This window comes from Acipenser ruthenus, chromosome 15 (assembly GCF_902713425.1).
Source record: "Acipenser ruthenus chromosome 15, fAciRut3.2 maternal haplotype, whole genome shotgun sequence".
In the NCBI taxonomy this organism is placed as follows: Eukaryota; Metazoa; Chordata; class Actinopteri; order Acipenseriformes; family Acipenseridae; genus Acipenser; species Acipenser ruthenus.
The window spans coordinates 36,051,096-36,068,923 of record NC_081203.1 but is presented as its reverse complement, the minus strand read 5'-3'; the positions used below and the strand labels follow the sequence as shown (position 1 = coordinate 36,068,923).

General features: G+C 41.7%; 1 protein-coding gene across 2 annotated transcripts; it reads right to left on the bottom strand.

Moving 5' to 3' along the window:
• Positions 1–1,552: 1,552 nt before the first annotated feature.
• Positions 1,553–15,327, bottom strand: LOC131697648 (WD repeat-containing protein 20). 2 transcript variants are annotated; one of them, XM_058988146.1, is made up of 5 exons: positions 15,204–15,321; positions 14,663–15,040; positions 7,222–7,404; positions 4,910–6,205; positions 1,553–2,668 (listed from the first exon to the last, which is right to left on the bottom strand). In XM_058988146.1, the coding sequence occupies exons 2-5, from the start codon at positions 14,924–14,926 to the stop codon at positions 2,615–2,617; spliced, it is 1,797 nt and encodes a 598-aa protein (XP_058844129.1). In that variant the 5' UTR covers positions 14,927–15,040; positions 15,204–15,321; the 3' UTR covers positions 1,553–2,614. The 2 variants fall into 2 exon arrangements, with proteins under 2 accessions (XP_058844129.1, XP_058844130.1); XM_058988147.1 differs by lacking the exon at positions 14,663–15,040 and having other exon boundaries at positions 15,204–15,327.
• Between the last annotated feature and the right edge of the window lie 2,501 nt (positions 15,328–17,828).

Sequence of the window (17,828 nt, the reverse complement as noted above, 5' to 3'; positions counted from 1 at the left end):
TCACTGAAGACACTCTTTATATGAAGCTTCACAGATTGAAAGAGACATTTCACACAGCATGTTCAATTATTAACACCGAAACAAGAGTCCTGGTCTGCTTTCCATTTGGATAGCCCCTTCAGTCACCGTGTGCACAATTAATAACCCTAACCCTTCAGTCATCGTGTGCACAATTAATAACCCTAACCCTTCAGTCACTGTGCACAATTAATAACCCTAACCCTTCAGTCATCGTGTGCACAATTAATAACCCTAACCCTTCAGTCACCGTGTGCACAATTAATAACCCTAACCCTTCAGTCACTGTGTGCACCATTAATAACCCTAACCCTTCAGTCACTGTGCACAATTAATAACCCTAACCCTTCAGTCACCGTGTGCACAATTAATAACCCTAACCCTTCAGTCACCATGCACACAATTAATAACCCTAACCCTTCAGTCACCGTGTGCACAATTAATAACCCTAACCCTTCAGTCACCGTGTGCACAACTAATAACCCTAACCCTTCAGTCACCGTGTGCACAATTAATAACCCTAACCCTTCAGTCACCGTGTGCACAATTAACCCTAACCCTTCAGTCACCATGCGCACAATTGGACTACGTGAAGTTTACTATTTATCTATCTTACAATGTATACATGTTTTTTTTATGTTATGGCAGCTTCTCAGACTCCACAGAGTTCACACAAGCTGTTGTAAAATATCTAAAAATGAAATAAAAAAATCATGACCAAAGGGGCACCTGTTTTGTGAGGTGGGGGGATGAACATGTGAAATTGTGTTTGCACCACTGTATGCATTAGGACAGAACTGCAGCACTACTTACAAACATCTCGGGTCATTGCAGAAAAGAAAGTCAATGTTTAGGACCAAGACGAATTCATCCTGCAATAGTAAATGAACACTATTACAATATGCATGCATTGAGGAAAGTCGGTTTAATGCTGCATATTAAACCCACGTCTTCTCTTAACTCATGAAACACAAATGGAGACCCACCACATGAGCTGACCAACCCAGCAGTATTAATGCCGACTGGTGGAAGCAAATGTACAAGCAGCACATCACCGAACCCATGCAATTAAATGATGACAAAACTAGCTTGCAATTGACTTAGTGTGTGGCATTTCGCTTTTCTCATACATATGAAAGGCTTGAAAAGAAAGGGTGATACATTAACAACTTTGTTTTAACAGTGAGGGTATCAGACTGCAAGCCCTGCTGAACCTTGCACTGAAACATTCTCCAGCTTTATTCGTCCCTAGTGGCTACTATTTCAATTTACACAGAACAGCAACGTTTAGAAAAAGCCGGTCTTTTATTAAATCTTTAAGTCTAAATTGACTTTCCTGAGCTTCAAATATTTGCCAAGTTTGAGCATTATTCTAACCTAACAGCTGTACGCAGTGGAACAATAAGGAAAGATTTAACTTGGAGAGAATAGCATTCGATACAGAGATCTCTTATACCAAACATCGAATTAAAAAATACACATCGGAAATGTCTTTCTTCTTTTTTTGTACAACAGAAAAGAAAACAAAAACCTGCATATTGAAGATTGTTTTAATATTATTAATAATATGTAGAATTGCTTCTGCATTAGAAATCTCACTATTTTTTCTTTATAATGAAGATGCACTTCAGCTAGTGTAATGATCATTTGTTTGCCCCATCAATCACTGAATTACAATATTTATACATATGATACAGAGTCGATTGTAATTTGAAACAATATTAAAATAAATGCTCAATAGATACAAAGGAATTCTTTATCTTTTCTCCGGGTCATAGCTTTTCGGGAGTGCTTGCACAACCCACATTTTTACAGCTGTTCTTTTCTAACATTAAACTATTAAGTGCAAACAAATTTTCTTTTTAAAAAACTATGATTGCAGCATCCAACTTTGAGTCACAATTGTTAAGCTAGAAAGTAACGACTTTCAATCCCTGACCAGTGCATCCAGGCTGTCTTCTAACATACATACACATTTTAATTTATATATATATATATATATATATATATATATATATATATATATATATATATATAAAGTTCCAATAATAAAATAAGAACAAATCAGTGCAAAGTACACAATGGTGAGATACTAATTCAAATAGATCATTAAGTTACTGGGATTTGTTTTTTTAAGGATAGATTTTTTTTTTTCTTTTATACACAATATTACATATGATTAAATTACACCAAAGTTTGGAGAAATGGAGAAACATTAAACCAAGGAAAACTTAAAGTGGAAGTCTTTTTTTTTTTCTTTGATTTTATCAAGTTGTGTACTGCAACTGCAAAAGGGAAATTGAAAACATTTTGCAAAAAGAAAGAAAGAAAGAAAAGAAAGAAAGAAAAAGAATGAAAGAAAGAAAGAATCCTTCTTGGGTTTGCAGTTTCAGTGTTTTCCAGGATGACTTTTTTGTTTTTTCCATTGCACCTCATCCTGTCTGTGCTTGCAGATTTGCTACCTCTCACACTAGGCCACTTCAAAAAGAAAAATCAAAAGCACTTCTAATTGTGTGTGGATGAAGAACAGCTCCTGGCTCTGGCGTCTTTACTGCTCGTCAGTGATGAAGGGCTCTTAGCAGCAGAATTGAGACGGCTATACAACAGTCCCGCTAGGAGAGTTAGCTTGGTTTTGGGATGAAAGTAAACCCTGAAAAGGAAACACAATACAGTGAGTGTAGGTCTGCGCATGAAACACTGATGAGCATAAAACTCCCTATCTAATACCCCCCCCTTCCCATCCCACCCCAATGACTACACATTCATCAGCAAGGCACTTCAAACATTCATTCAAACGGTGCTGGGGGCTCAGTAGGTGGCTAACTACTGAGCAGTCGCACAGAATACATGGGCAGTCGCCATCTACCAAATTCTGGTTGGGGGAGATTCACAACGAGCATTTCCATTTAGACCCGAAGAGACTTCTGAAGTCTTGAAAGCTAGGGGGTTTATATGGTAGTTAGTTAATATAATAAGCAGTATTACAAATGATAATATTACTATTATTACCCATAGCAAAAAACTACCGTCTTTCAAGCAAGCATTGGTTCAAAACAAAAACAAAATTAAATCCTGCTTTGGTATCTAGACAGCATGCTGCAAGCAGTTTTGTAAGTCTGATGCACCAGGAAACATACTCTGTCCTCTTTCTTTACACTGGAAACACAATGCTGGATTCCCAGGGTTGTATCAGGAAATCAGATGAGCCGGGAGCTCCATGTGAGCGCTGCACACCACTCCTCTCAGAGGTCTGCACACTCACTGCTTATACATTATGAGAAGTGAGCGAGCTGAAAGGGAATCTCACTGCTTATACATTATGAGAAGTGAGCGAGCTGAAAGGGAATCTCACTGCTTATACATTATGAGAAGTGAGCGAGCTGAAAGGGAATCTCACTGCTTATACATTATGAGATGTGAGCGAGCTGAAAGGGAATCTCACTGCTTATACATTATGAGAAGTGAGCGAGCTGAAAGGGAATCTCAGTGCTTATACATTATGAGATGTGAGCGAGCTGAAAGGGAATCTCACTGCTTATACATTATGAGAAGTGAGCGAGCTGAAAGGGAATCTCACTGCTTATACATTATGAGAAGTGAGCGAGCTGAAAGGGAATCTCACTGCTTATACATTATGAGAAGTGAGCGAGCTGAAAGGGAATCTCACTGCTTATACATTATGAGAAGTGAGCGAGCTGAAAGGGAATCTCACTGCTTATACACTGAGAAGTGAGCGAGCTGAAAGGGAATCTCACTGCTTATACACTGAGAAGTGAGCGAGTTGAAAGGGAATCTCACTGCTTATACATTATGAGAAGTGAGCGAGCTGAAAGGGAATCTCACTGCTTATACATTATGAGAAGTGAGCGAGCTGAAAGGGAATCTCACTGCTTATACATTATGAGAAGTGAGCGAGCTGAAAGGGAATCTCACTGCTTATACATTATGAGAAGTGAGCGAGCTGAAAGGGAATCTCACTGCTTATACATTATGAGAAGTGAGCGAGCTGAAAGGGAATCTCACTGCTTATACACTGAGAAGTGAGCGAGCTGAAAGGGAATCTCACTGCTTATACACTGAGAAGTGAGCGAGTTGAAAGGGAATCTCACTGCTTATACATTATGAGAAGTGAGTGAGCTGAAAGGGAATCTCACTGCTTATACATTATGAGAAGTGAGCGAGCTGAAAGGGAATCTCACTGCTTATACATTATGAGAAGTGAGCGAGCTGAAAGGGAATCTCACTGCTTATACATTATGAGATGTGAGCGAGCCGAAAGGGAATCCCCAAAAAAATGAAAAATACCAGACAACATCCACTTTTAACATTACCAATAATGGGATTCCTGCACAACATACTGTGCTGCCCGCTTGAAATGTATTAGTTAATGGAAAGTAAAATCTGCATTTTCTGCACAACCCTATAAACTCACAAATGCTTTCTTCAAATAAATATTTAAAACAGATAAATCCCCAATTCAGTGTACAGCTGTGGTGAATGTTTTGCATCACCTATAATTTTAGGATTGAGACAATAAAATAAAAATAACTATATGAACATAATTCAGATATTTACGAAATAAAGAAACTACACAATTATATCACAAAAGTCTACCGGAAGGAAGCCACAGCAGTAGTACAGTGTTTCATGTTAGATTTCGAAATGCCCATTTTTACATTTTTCGTATATGAAAAACTACAAAGCGGTATGCAATTCAAGATGTTAATGTAACATTATTCAGGTGGTTTCATTCAACTTTAGGAAGCAAAATCAGTTAATTCTATAGGGTGATGCAAAACGCTTGGCCGTTGCTGTAGAATATACACGATCTGCTGCTAACATTGCAATCTACTAACTTTACTATGCAAGTTCTTCAGTCACACAGACTTACCACTTTTCCAGGCCTCGCCCATGTGCAAATAAATCCCTCCTGACAGGCAGTTACTATACAGTCCTCAAGAAATATCAAGACAGCAAGTCTTTCATGTGCTATCTTTTTACAGATGAGAGGCTCTAACAAGGGAACATCTTCCATTCGGGGACAGAGGGGCGTTCCCAGTGTCTTTGCAGGGTCTGTTTTAGTTTTAGTGACCAGGTTCAGTTTGTCGCTGCTTTTGCTGGTGATGTGTCCCATGCTGTGATTCCTCTTGTGGTCTTTCTCGTGGTGCCGTTCCTTGCGGTCGTGCAACGACAGCGTTGCAAACTTGCTGACCCCCGAAGCGATGGCACTGTCCACGACGCTGCTCTTGCTGTTGGCGTTGGCTCCTGCCGAGTGCGGAAGGCTGTTGGAACGAGGAAGCAGGGGAGGTAGCGAGTTGCCTGGGGTGCTGCCGCTGCTACTAATGCTGTTGTTTCCATTGCTTCCTGGGTTGGTACTGCCACTGCCTGCAGGCGGACTCGTGGCATTCATAACGTTTGTGTGCGTCCTCGTTCGGGAAAGGGGAAGATGGGGAAAGAGGATGTCTTCCGTGAGGTCCCATAAGCACAGTTGCGTGTCCTGTCCGACAGAGCCAAACCTATACGTGACACTTACCGGACGGCTGTCCGTAGAATTCCTTTTGGATAGCCTAGACTGTGTGCTGTTTGCCCTGTCTCGACCAAAGTGAATCTGGTCTTGGAAGTCCTCGTCACTCCCACTGAACTCCATGGGGTCGCCCTCTTCCACGCTTGTAGTGTAAGGGTCAAAGGCCACCACACTTACCCAGGATTTATGTCCGTGACCCCTGGCTATTACTCTGCAGTCCAAAAAAGACCAAACGGTAACCAAATCGTCCTCTCCACCTGTAACAATGTATTTGCCATCCGGGCTCCAACACACACACAGCAGTCCCCCAAAGTAGCTTTTCATTGTACCGTGCAGCTCCACCGAGTCGAAATTAAAAACACGGAGAAACCCGTCCTGACTCGCACACGCCAAGAACTTCCCATCGGGGGAAAATGCAAACTCATTGAGGGCCCCCTCTCCCACTGTCCATTTCAACAAAGGGTTTCTGGTGGATTTGCTCTTGCAGGTGTGCACGGTGTAGTTTTCACCCTGTTTCAGCAGCTGGTAGTGTGGGGCAGTGGTGCCGCAAGTGTGCTCCACGTTATACAAGTACATATTGCCACTGGAGTGAGCTACAAGGAACAGGCTTTCCGAGCCGGGCACCCATTTCACACAGGTCACTCTTGACTTGTCTATTAACCTCTACAGAAAGAATGAACAAAAACACAGGACCATTTACAAACAAACATAGGGTTACATATGTGCTTCAACCTGCAGTGAGCATGCATATATATTATATATATATATATATATATACACACACACACACACAATATACTGCACTACTTGAGCAATTTCACTTTCAAGTATGATTCTTAAAAGCTTTTAAATTTAAGTGCAAAATGACATGTGAATTTGAATGCAGTTTGTTTGATCAATAGGGGTTAGCCCTGTACAGAATGTTAAACGTGTCATTTCTTGCTTCACTATCCTTGTCCTGTAATTTTTCAAAATTTCAAAGGCAGTGCATTTTCTAATTCTTATTACAATTCCTAGGCTGGTAAGAGACTTTAATTTATTGTGCGTTTGCCGATTCTGTGTAAATCTGTTTCAAGTAGACTGATCCCTGTCTGTGCGAGCAGTACGGTATTTAAAACACTCGTTTATCGTCAAGTCATTTTTTGACATTGCTTGAATATGGGGACTTAATTTATAGATTTTCTACAAGCACGGTCTTGAGGAAACTGGATCCCCTGCATTATTATTGAGATTTCTAGCCAACTTGTGTTGCTCTACATATCACTGTGATAGACTGGCTGGCCTGGATTTCTAATCCCTGCATTGCTATATACATTGCTTATAAGGCTATCTACAAGGTAAACTCCCACACTACTGTTAAATGACCACTAGCACCCGAACCCTAACCATATAACCTTAACCCTCAGACTGTTCTATGATTCCTAAAGCTTTCTTGCACTGTGGTACACTGGAGCACACTTGAATATATTATTTACTAGTGAATTGCTTTATTTTATTCCTGCTTATAATCAATAGAAACTTTCAAGTTTTATTGTGCATGGGAAATTGAGCAGAAACAGCAGCACTGATGTATTCAAAACAACAACAGAAACCCCTGTAATCTAAACGAGACGTTATGTCAAACAGCAGTCAAGGTGAATCATGCAAGCCATATACTGAAGACCCAGTATAATACTCACTTCCTCATTAAACAGCTTGCTGGTTTCCTTCTTTATAGGGTCTATGAGCTGGACCTGTCCAGCAGAGAATCCCACCAGCAGGGAAACACTCTCTGCCGTGGCCGTCAGGTGGTTGAAGTCATGGCAGGTGGGCTGTGTTCCCTTGTATATCCTTTTATCTATGGGTTTACTTAAATCTGCTGCCTGGAAGAAAGCCAAACAAACATTACACTCATTAATAATACTAAAACACAAAATACACTAGCGAAGCTTTCCCAGCCTTACACCTATCAATTAGCAGCAACCACAGTCACTGCAATGAGAAGAAAGGCATCACATATTGAGATACAGTATGGAAAGCATGTCAGTAACAGGACTCTCTCTCCCTGGCGAGCACACAGGAGAGTGGAATTGCTATGAGGACACAAGCTAGTTGCAAATTTCACCTACAACTACTAATTCCATGAGTCCAATACACTGAAAATACAGGCTAATTCTATGAGTTCAATACACTGAAAATACAGGCTAATTCTATGAGTCCAATACACTGAAAGCACAGGCAAATTCTATGAGTCCAATACACAAAGCACATGCTAATTCTATGAGTCCAATACACAAAGCACAGGCTAATTCTATGAGTCCAATACACAAAGCACATGCTAATTCTATGAGTCCAATACACAAAGCACATGCTAATTCTATGAGTCCAATACACAAAGCACATGCTAATTCTGTAAGTCCAATACACTGAAGGCACAGGCTAATTCTATGAGTCCAATACACTGAAGGCACAGGCTAATTCTGTAAGTCCAATACACTGAAGGCACAGGCTAATTCTGTAAGTCCAATACACTGAAAGCACAGGTCTAAAGGATTAGCAGTAATATGTATCTCGACAGGATATTCAGTTTATTTGCCCATTTTAGTCTGAGTGTGTGGTGCTATTTATATGTGTTAAAAATAAAAAACAGAAATCTAAATTACATTTTACTGTGCAGAAAGTCTGTCTCAAAATAACCATTTCCACTGCCGACCATAGACGGGAGTTCCCAGGGGGCGGCGCACAATTGGCGGGGAAGGCCTAGGTCAGCCAGGGTGTCCTCGGCTCACTGAGCACCAGCGAAAGAGGTCCTACTGTAAGTGACTCTGCAGCAGTTGTGATGCATAGTTCATATCCAAGTCTCTAAGTCGCTTTGGATATAATATATCCAGCATATAATAAGCAAGTGACCAAGACAGCAAACATTACTATTTTACCAAATCATTTTTAAAAAGAGGGAGCCTAGAAGGATTCATTTTGCTTTTCAAAAACAGGCAAGTAATTAATCCCTTTTAAGCTAGCGGCAAATTACTTTATCGTGACACAAGCATAATTACTAGATATACTAATCGTTTCAAAATGTAAGCTGATCTTTGAATTCACTTAAGAAACTAATTTGTTTTCTGCAATAATATCTTCATAACTATCAGTTGATTCCCTCTGCTTGCAGGAGCCTCCAGTGCAAACGTATTGCCCTCAAGCATGCCGCTGCCAAATGCTTCACTCAACCACTCCTAACTTGGGAAATGAGTTCAATAAAATGTAAATCCCTAAGCTATGGTTAACAGTCTTTAATTTGTAAGCTTTCCTGCATTAAAATCGAATGTGTGACCAGCGTACAATGAAGGTCTTCCTACACAAATCCCTCCTAATACTCAAGGTGTCTGTGCTTCGGTTCTGAAGGTGTTCACTGTACAATGAAGGTCTTGGGGATTGGCACAATCATTTCGGAAAAAATTTAAAAAATAAAACCACACTACTTCAAATGTGCCAAATACTGTATGATGGCAGCAGTGGATTTCTAAAATGAAAGACACAAAAGTGTTCATTTGTCTTTGCGATGCCAAGAGGGAACTTGAGCTAGTACAGGATCCCAAAATATAGTTATGTAACAAGAACGAAGCCAATATCTTAGATCCCAGGTCTTCAGTATTTTATGTATGGCTGGTTTCACAGACATAGTACTAACCTTGGATTACTTTACCTAATATAGCGTGAGGTAGTTCAAGATTACTGCTAATCCAGGTCTGTGGAACCAGCCTTAAGTATTTTATTTTATTTTTTCCACATTAAAGTTTCTGATGACATTAAAGACACCGGGATCAAAGCCTGAGTGGTCTGGTTATCAGAACTGATTAAATTAAAAGCTTTGCTCAATCTTTTTTTTTTTTTTTTTTTTTTTTAAAGCATAAAGGTTGATTTCACCTATTCTCTGCTTGAATTGAAAAATAAAGATCGAAAAAAACTGTAAATTCTTTCTAAAATAAACATCGATATTAATCGTCGATTTGGCAAAAAAATAAAAATCTAATAGTAGCAAGCCTAATTATATCTTCTACCCGATGGGAAACAGAAAGAGCACTGCCGCTAGTCCACACATGTACAGTAGTGAGCTGGAAGGTCACGAGGCATTTACAGCGTGCATGAATTACACTGTGATTTTATCATCAGGAGCGTTGTTTATCTGACTAGCTTTTACGGCTCCGACACGAAGCCCTATTTAAAGATGCCACTGTCATGGTAGGCTGCATGCTCGTTTGCTGGCCCCATCTCTGCGTTTGGGAGTTGATCTCCTTGGTGATATATGCCATAGCACTGGCTCTCCTAATGCTGCTAAAGAGTCTCTAATAGAACAGCGTCCACGCTGAAATTAAATCAAGGACCATTATATGAATGCTGTATGCAACAAACTATCAGACTGGCTGGATGGTGTGTGTAAGGAATGTAGCGTAACATTAGACTGTAAACAGCACATCTGCACCATATATGCAAACAATGCCAGCGCCGTTTATAATGATGCTGGCGGTACATGATGCGTCCTCTTTGGAATTAATTGGAAGTTCAGTGAGCCCTGACAGCGCGCTATGCTGCTAGCAGCTGTGTTCTGTTTTTAGAGATTACTGAAGCGAAATTGCTTGACGAAGCCGCAGACGCTTCTACGGGGTTTCGATGAAAGGAACCACTGTGTGACACATTTATTTTAATTTTATTTTTTTTAAGATTTTAATCATATTTTCTTAGCTTTTTGTATAACCTGTTTAAAAAAAAATGAAAATACAATTACAGATCATTTGTTTGAATTCAGGAATCGGTACTGTACAAGAGCAACATTTCAAGGGAGTACTCGGATCATCCTGTCAGCAGACCACAGCTTCCTCCGATAGCCAAAAGGAAGGGGCTGCTAACCTGCACTGTATTCAAGATACTCATGGATGAAATGCCATGTACCCCTACTGATCAAGAGCCGACACACAAACAAGCTAACATGGGATGTGATGGATCAAACACTTCTAAAATAAGCAAAGAACTAATTGCGGGACTGAGTAGGTAAATTACTGTTCTGTGAAGTTTCTTTAAAAAAAAAAAAAACCTCAATCTTTGGTTCCTCTCTAACATTTTGACTTTGCACATCAAAAATGAGTCTATAAGGGTTTTGGATCTCCTTATGAACCATAAAGAAACAAAACAAAACTGGTTTTGCAGTTTGCTGAAAGACCACTATCAGGTTCTACCACAACAAGCATTAGTTGCCAAAATAACCCACACCGGCTGCTGCTGGGAAGTAGAAGTCTGATTCACTGTCATGCATTAAAGGCTTCTTCCCCCCGCAATAGGGTGTGTCAAATGTAATCAAAACTACTGTAAACCAATTGTAAGCTTATCCTGGGCTTTTGTTGTTACTAGTCTGTGCATGCATACCAGATCACTTCTGCCAAGTAGGTTCTTTCACAAATGTGCCTACGTCAGTGGAGAGATGCGTACTAAATTCACTGGAGGCTGGCAATCAGAGCCCTGCAACACCTGAGCAAATCAGAGCCCTGCAACACCTGAGCAAATCAGAGCCCTGCAACACCTGAGCAAATCAGAGCCCTGCAACACCTGAGCAAATCAGAGCCCTGCAACACCTGAGCAAATCAGAGCCCTGCAACACCTGAGCAATCAGAGCCCTGCAACACCTGAGCAATCAGAGCCCTGCAACACCTGAGCCCTGCAACACCTGCTGTCCATTCGGTACAGTATGCTTGTATATTTTAATACAGTTTCAAGCAGTTAGTAAATATGAGCAGCGGGTTCAGGAGCAAGCTGCTGCGCATTGTTTACCTTCAGCGCCCCCTACTGGTCACTCACTTTCTGGGTTCAGTTGCTTGGTGATATTAATTAAGTCATTTATCAGACTAATATATCAGTCACTTAGGGCCTTTTCACATATGGTTAGTTTCTAATCAAACCAAATTGAGTTCACTTGGAAACTAACTGTGGAGAAAAATAACAGTTCCTTTTGTCTTCACACATGCACTCCAGCGCAAATTGCTGACCAAAGCGGAACTGACTCACAGATTTCATATGATAAGAGCAGGTTGTGTTTTTGTTTATCTAATACATTTTAAAAGAATGAACTGTCCTCCTAAATCCACCAACACAGCTGCGGAGAGGCAGAGCTGTTTACAGACATCTCAAAGGAAAGCCACGTTTGCAGAGACACCAGAGCTTGCAATCAGGGGTGATCTGTAGGCTGTCAATCAGCTAGCAGACATGTCAAAGGAGAGGGGCTTGAGATGTTTCCAAGGTTACAGGACACCGTGCCTGCAGTGTTTACAGGAATCGCATCCCTTTCCCTTCTACTGTGTAGTCTCTGTCTATCTGTATCTGTAGTTTAAGAACCGATATTTTGCTAAGCCGTCTGCTGAAGCCTTTGTTGGATTGGTGGTGAAGGACAAGCAGAGTAGATACCTGCAGGGCACTGGAAACAGTCTTGTGTTTCAGTGTCAGCACAGAAACAACGAGGAGGGAGAAAACAATGACTGCGGTTACAATTCACACATACGTCGTGGAATTCATATGGCTCTGCATACAAAACACCATTTTATCAGGGAGGAGAGTAAACTAAAAGTATTTGCTTTGAGCGCTTTCTCAGAAACAATTTGTAAGATCAATGTGTTTGGACAAAATGTGCACAATTCAACAAGCATGTCAATAACATACATTCCCTGCCATGACTGCCACAGCAGCAGCGTCAGTAAAGAGTAAAAACTAGCTGACCATGACGCGCACACACACACACAGAGCAGTATAGACGATGCACACACACACACACACACACACACACACACACACACACACACACCAGTATAGAGGATGCACACGCACACACACACACACACACACACACACACACACAGCAGTATAGAGGATGCACACGCACACACACACACACACACACAGCAGTATAGAGGATGCACACACACACACACACACACACACACACACACAGCAGTATAGAGGATGCACACGCACACACACACACACACACACACAGCAGTATAGAGGATGCACACACACACACACAGAGCGGTACAGAGGATGCACACACACAGCAGTATAGAGGATGCACACGCACACACACACACACACACACAGCAGTATAGAGGATGCACACACACACAGCAGTATAGAGGAACAAGTACAGAATGGTCATGATGCATGGAAACATGTGACAGATGTAGAGAGAGAAAGACACCTCCATATGCCCCAGCAAACACTCCCAATACAGATTCATGCCGTGGTAGGTCACTAGCATCTAAGCAATGAGTATGCAGAGTAACATCTAGTACAGCGTCACACAGACTCTGTTCAGTGCTTCCCTCTAGGCTTCAACTGCTCAGATAGCATCCATTCGTTCTGAAAATCCAGACCAAAGTAGTCACCCCACCAACCATACAACAAATATTCAAATATCAGGCTACATATATTTGAATATGATGTAAAAATAAAGCACACACAAAAAATAACTCCAATCTCCTATTGAGAAACCTGCAAGGAGATGTGGCAAATTACGCAAGAATACAACATCTGATTAATAAAAACGAATAATAATAAAACAGTTTACAGGTATAGAAGAAGTCACATGCACCAGGATTAACATTCATATATTTGAACTGAAGCCTATTCTATTCCTGTCCGGAATGAACTTGCATTTGTACAGAGTGTTTTACAACTTTATTTGTTGTAATTACTATTTAACAACAACAATGTATACCAGTGATAATAGTTCTTGTGAGCCATGTGCTTCTGAGGAATACTGCAAAAACGTGATCGGAATTCACACCAGGAAATATGTCTACATCATAATAATAATAATAATAATAATAATAATAGCTTTGGAAAACCATGTCACAGAGGTGTATTTATGGGTTACTTTCGGGTCATGAAAACGTGCACTTCAATGTAAAACATTCGCAGTCACCGTAGTTGCCTTTTAAAGAATGTACCTACCTCTATAGAACACTTTACCGTTCGTTAACACCAGCTGTCTGTATTTAATATACAACTAATTACTACACGTGGAGGGAAATGCAACTTTACAAAACATCTACTTTCTCATCCAAAAAAATAGATAGCTGATTTTAATGAGCTTCCTCGGGCTTATGGAGAAAATATGGACATGCGCAGTGCAGGGTTTAAATAGTCTGGGCATGCGCAGTACGCAAAGTAGGAACATTTGATAGATAGCATAAACTGACGTGGGCAGCGGCATTACAGGGGAAACCGTGCACTACAAACTACATGAAGCAAAACATGCATCACAAGTGTCGTTTTTAAAAACCCCGAACCAGAATCCCGTGCGCGCTTGCCAGCAACGTTTCTTGTGAAGCGTACTGTGTAATTGACGGTCGCACAAACCACTATAACACTAGAACTGTATTTTGACATCTGAAATTGCATACTGGGTACAGGGAATGTGCTTATCACGTCTAAGAGGACCACAGTACCAAGTCCATCCGCTACGCCTATCCCACAACTTTTACATTTCACCGACTTACTATTAACAGGGCAATACCTACCCCAAAGCGCAGCAATGGCTGCGTGCAACTGTTTGACAAGCCGCATTCTGACACTAACACACAACAAGGAAATAAAGAAGCAACACCTCTCGCACGCCGGCGATCACGCAACAACAACAATTACCGCAACCGTGTCGCTGACACGAAGGGATGAAAACAACACGCGAACCGAGCTGGATCACACAGCATCGGTCACACAGGACTGTGCGACACAGACAGCGCCGTCACAGCACGAACCAGCTGCGGACTAATAAGAAAACCCAAAGTTCCCCACCGACTTAACCAATGACCACGCTAAATGCACGGTCAGGTCTGCGCATTTAACAACCGCCTGGTTAAACTGGATGGGCTGAGCAGCAGCAGAGGCCTTAGTAGTTTCTGACACTATTCAATTACCACACAGAGCACCACTACACACCAGCACTGACTGTATCACACAGTTTAAAGCAAGTAGCGGCGAATACGCTCAAAACTGCGTCACCCGCAGCCGGGCCGAGTCACCGAGGGTTATTTGTTTGATTTGAACCCAATTATAAAAAGTAATAACAGCTTGGGCTGCGGGACGTCGCGTCCTGTTTACCTTCCTGACGCCTTTGTAAATGTAGAAGTACAGTTCTCGGCCCACATTGAAGCAGACCCTGTCCCCGTTACCGGACTGGTCGTTGACGTTCACGAAGGAGACTTTCACCGGGTTGGAGCCCTGCGAATTGAACGGTACCCGGTTGGGGCGGCTATATTCGGAGTGAGTGAGGAGTTTGTAGACGCCTTCCCGGGTGGTGAACTGACTTTTAATTTCGTTCATCTCCTTCCCTCCTCCCTCCGCCGCCATCTTGGAAATTAGCATTCATCCTGCCCCGAGCCCGGATCTTACTCGCGGAGCATGCGCGCGGACTCGCTCGTCGTTCTCTCTCTCCGGCCGCCTAGTGATCAGCGAGCTCACGTGCTTGTGTTTCTGAGGCTTGCAAAAAAAAAAAAAAAAAGTTTGAGATCCGTTGCGATTTCGGTAAGACAGTTTCGGGGTCAATTCCTGTTTTTTTTCAATTCCAATTCCATTTCCAATGCTTAGAACTGTAAATGACTTCCCCACATCAGGATAACAGAATATAATGCAAAACCTTTACCTGTAAACGTGCAACACACAGCACTGCTCTGTTCTGTCATGACCAGAGACAGGGGGCTGAAGAATGCATTTCCTTTGGCAACAGCAGGGCAGAAGAGCACAGCGCACCACAAGACAGGCTGCCGAGGAAGGGTTAATCAAGGTTTTACTGTAAACAGCACCACCTGCTGTCTTATAGCAGCATTGCAAGGATTTCTGGAAAATACATTTAAAAAATGATTTAAAAGATACAGCTGTCTCTGGAATAAAATCAAGGCATTGTAAATCGGTCACCGGGCATTAATTAACAGGACTGACATAGTAATACAAATATCATGATATGCACATTTTCTCAGTTTCTCTGTAATAATAACCATTAATAATGATTGGTTTAAGTTTAGCATTGAGGCTAAGGTAGCAAAGAATGACCACTAGGGGGCGTGAAAATGTAATTTATACCCCATCTGGAATCTTCCATTCACTGAACGTGCTGTTGGCACAGTTACAGAATTGGTAGAAGTTCCAATGGGATGTCCCTACCAGTCATTTCCACAACACCCTCATTTCAGAAAGGAAACTTTTTAGGGGTCTTTAAGAAGAGCCCCAGTATTGGAAAAGGGACATTAGCGTGTGAGCCTGGTAAATGATGATTTAAGCAGGAACAGCAGTAAAGAATTATACAAAGCATCCACTAAAAGGTATTGCACGGCAACCGCAGCACAGCCCTCTGGAATGGGACAGCAACAAACACACAGAAATCTGCAACCCCAGTACAGCCTGCAATGAAATCACAGAGTGCCCCGAATCAGACTGGTATCGTTAGACTCCAGTTACAGCCTGCAATGAAATCACAGAGCGCCCCGAATCAGACTGGTATCGTTAGACTCCAGTTACAGCCTGCAATGAAATCACAGAGTGCCCCGAATCAGACTGGTATCGTTAGACTCCAGTTACAGCCTGCAATGAAATCACAGAGCGCCCCGAATCAGACTGGTATCGTTAGACTCCAGTTACAGGCTGCAATGAAATCACAGAGCGCCCCGAATCAGACTGGTATCGTTAGACTCCAGTTACAGGCTGCAATGAAATCACAGAGCGCCCCGAATCAGACTGGTATCGTTAGACTCCAGTTACAGGCTGCAATGAAATCACAGAGTGCCCCGAATCAGACTGGTATCGTTAGACTCCAGTTACAGGCTGCAATGAAATCACAGAGTGCCCCGAATCAGACTGGTATCGTTAGACTCCAGTTACAGGCTGCAATGAAATCACAGAGTGCCCCGAATCAGACTGGTATCGTTAGACTCCAGTTACAGCCTGCAATGAAATCACAGAGTGCCCCGAATCAGACTGGTATCGTTAGACTCCAGTTACAGGCTGCAATGAAATCACAGAGCGCCCCGAATCAGACTGGTATCACACACGCTTTCCTTGTGCTATTCTGCAGCTCAAAACAGCAAAGAGGTGAACTCCACCCAACCCCATACACATCGCTTCCTGATCGCTGGGGTTGAAAAACGCCTCTCCAAGCTGATTTAATGAACCGAAACCTGGAATGCTGGAAAACATGGCGGTGGAATCAAACTCTGAGTGAACTTGTTTCACTTTTACTTTAGCTTTTAAATGACATTTATTTTCACATCGCATGTCCTTTGAACTGGGGGTACTTCACTTAAATTAAGTGACTTATTTAAGGGGAAGTGGAAGATTCAGGCAACCAGCTTTTAAAAAGTTGTTTGAAAATCTCTGATCCCGCCTCTATCTATCTATCTATCTATCTATCTATCTATCTATCTATCTATCTATCTATCTATCTATCCTCCCTGACCACATTAACTTATACATACAGACAGCTGTACCCAGTTTTCCAGCAGTGCACCTGTCACACCGCACCTCTCTATTGTAGACAGCCATTCACACAAGTGTTTGACACACAGAGACACATGGACAGATGCCTTCTACAACCAGATTCTGATGCTAAAAATAGCTTGTGTAAAGTTCTGTATGTGCAGAACGAGCTTCATCACAATGAGGTATACAATAAGAGATCTACCCTTTTCTAGATATATGTTTGAACTGCAGTGCGATAAACAGCAGCACTTGCTATGACATTTTCAGGATTTTTTTTTTTTAACTGTTCCCCCCCCCAAAAAAAAAAAACAATCTGCAGGCAATCGATCCTCTGTCTGATTGTTCTGTAATTATTTCTTATCTGTTATGACATTGCTCAGTCTACAGAATCAATACAATGATGACAATGCCAGTGGCTCCGGCGCCCACAGAGGCTAGAGAGGAAGTAGCTGGTGGGGTGGAGATAATCTCAGTGTCCAGGTGACATGATCCCGGAAGTGCAAGCCCACCTGAAAGCAGGGCTCGCAAACAGAGCAGCGGCAGACAGTACCCGTGACACCCGCACAGTGAATGGAAGTGCAGGACACGTGAGATTGAAGGGATCATCTCATTCACGAAAGATTCAACACTACCACAACCTTCATCAGATCATCTCAAATGTGTTACATTATGTTTCATTATTACATCTAAGGGGAAAATAATATTTAAACAAATAAATACAAATGGAGTATTATTAATGGCATAAAGTTACAAATATATTTTAAAATTTTTTTCTGTATAGTTGTACAGCAAAATG

Bases quoted from the DNA above. Each gene is read 5' to 3' on its own strand.
- LOC131697648 (XM_058988146.1), bottom strand. From the start codon at position 14,926: ATGCTAATTTCCAAGATGGCGGCGGAGGGAGGAGGGAAGGAGATGAAC. The intron at 7,405-14,662 runs GTAAACAGGACG...GCTTTCTTCCAG, and splicing joins TTTACAAAGGCGTCAGGAAG to GCAGCAGATTTAAGTAAACC. The intron at 2,669-4,909 runs GTAAGTCTGTGT...TTTCCTTTTCAG, and splicing joins GGGCGAGGCCTGGAAAAGTG to GGTTTACTTTCATCCCAAAA.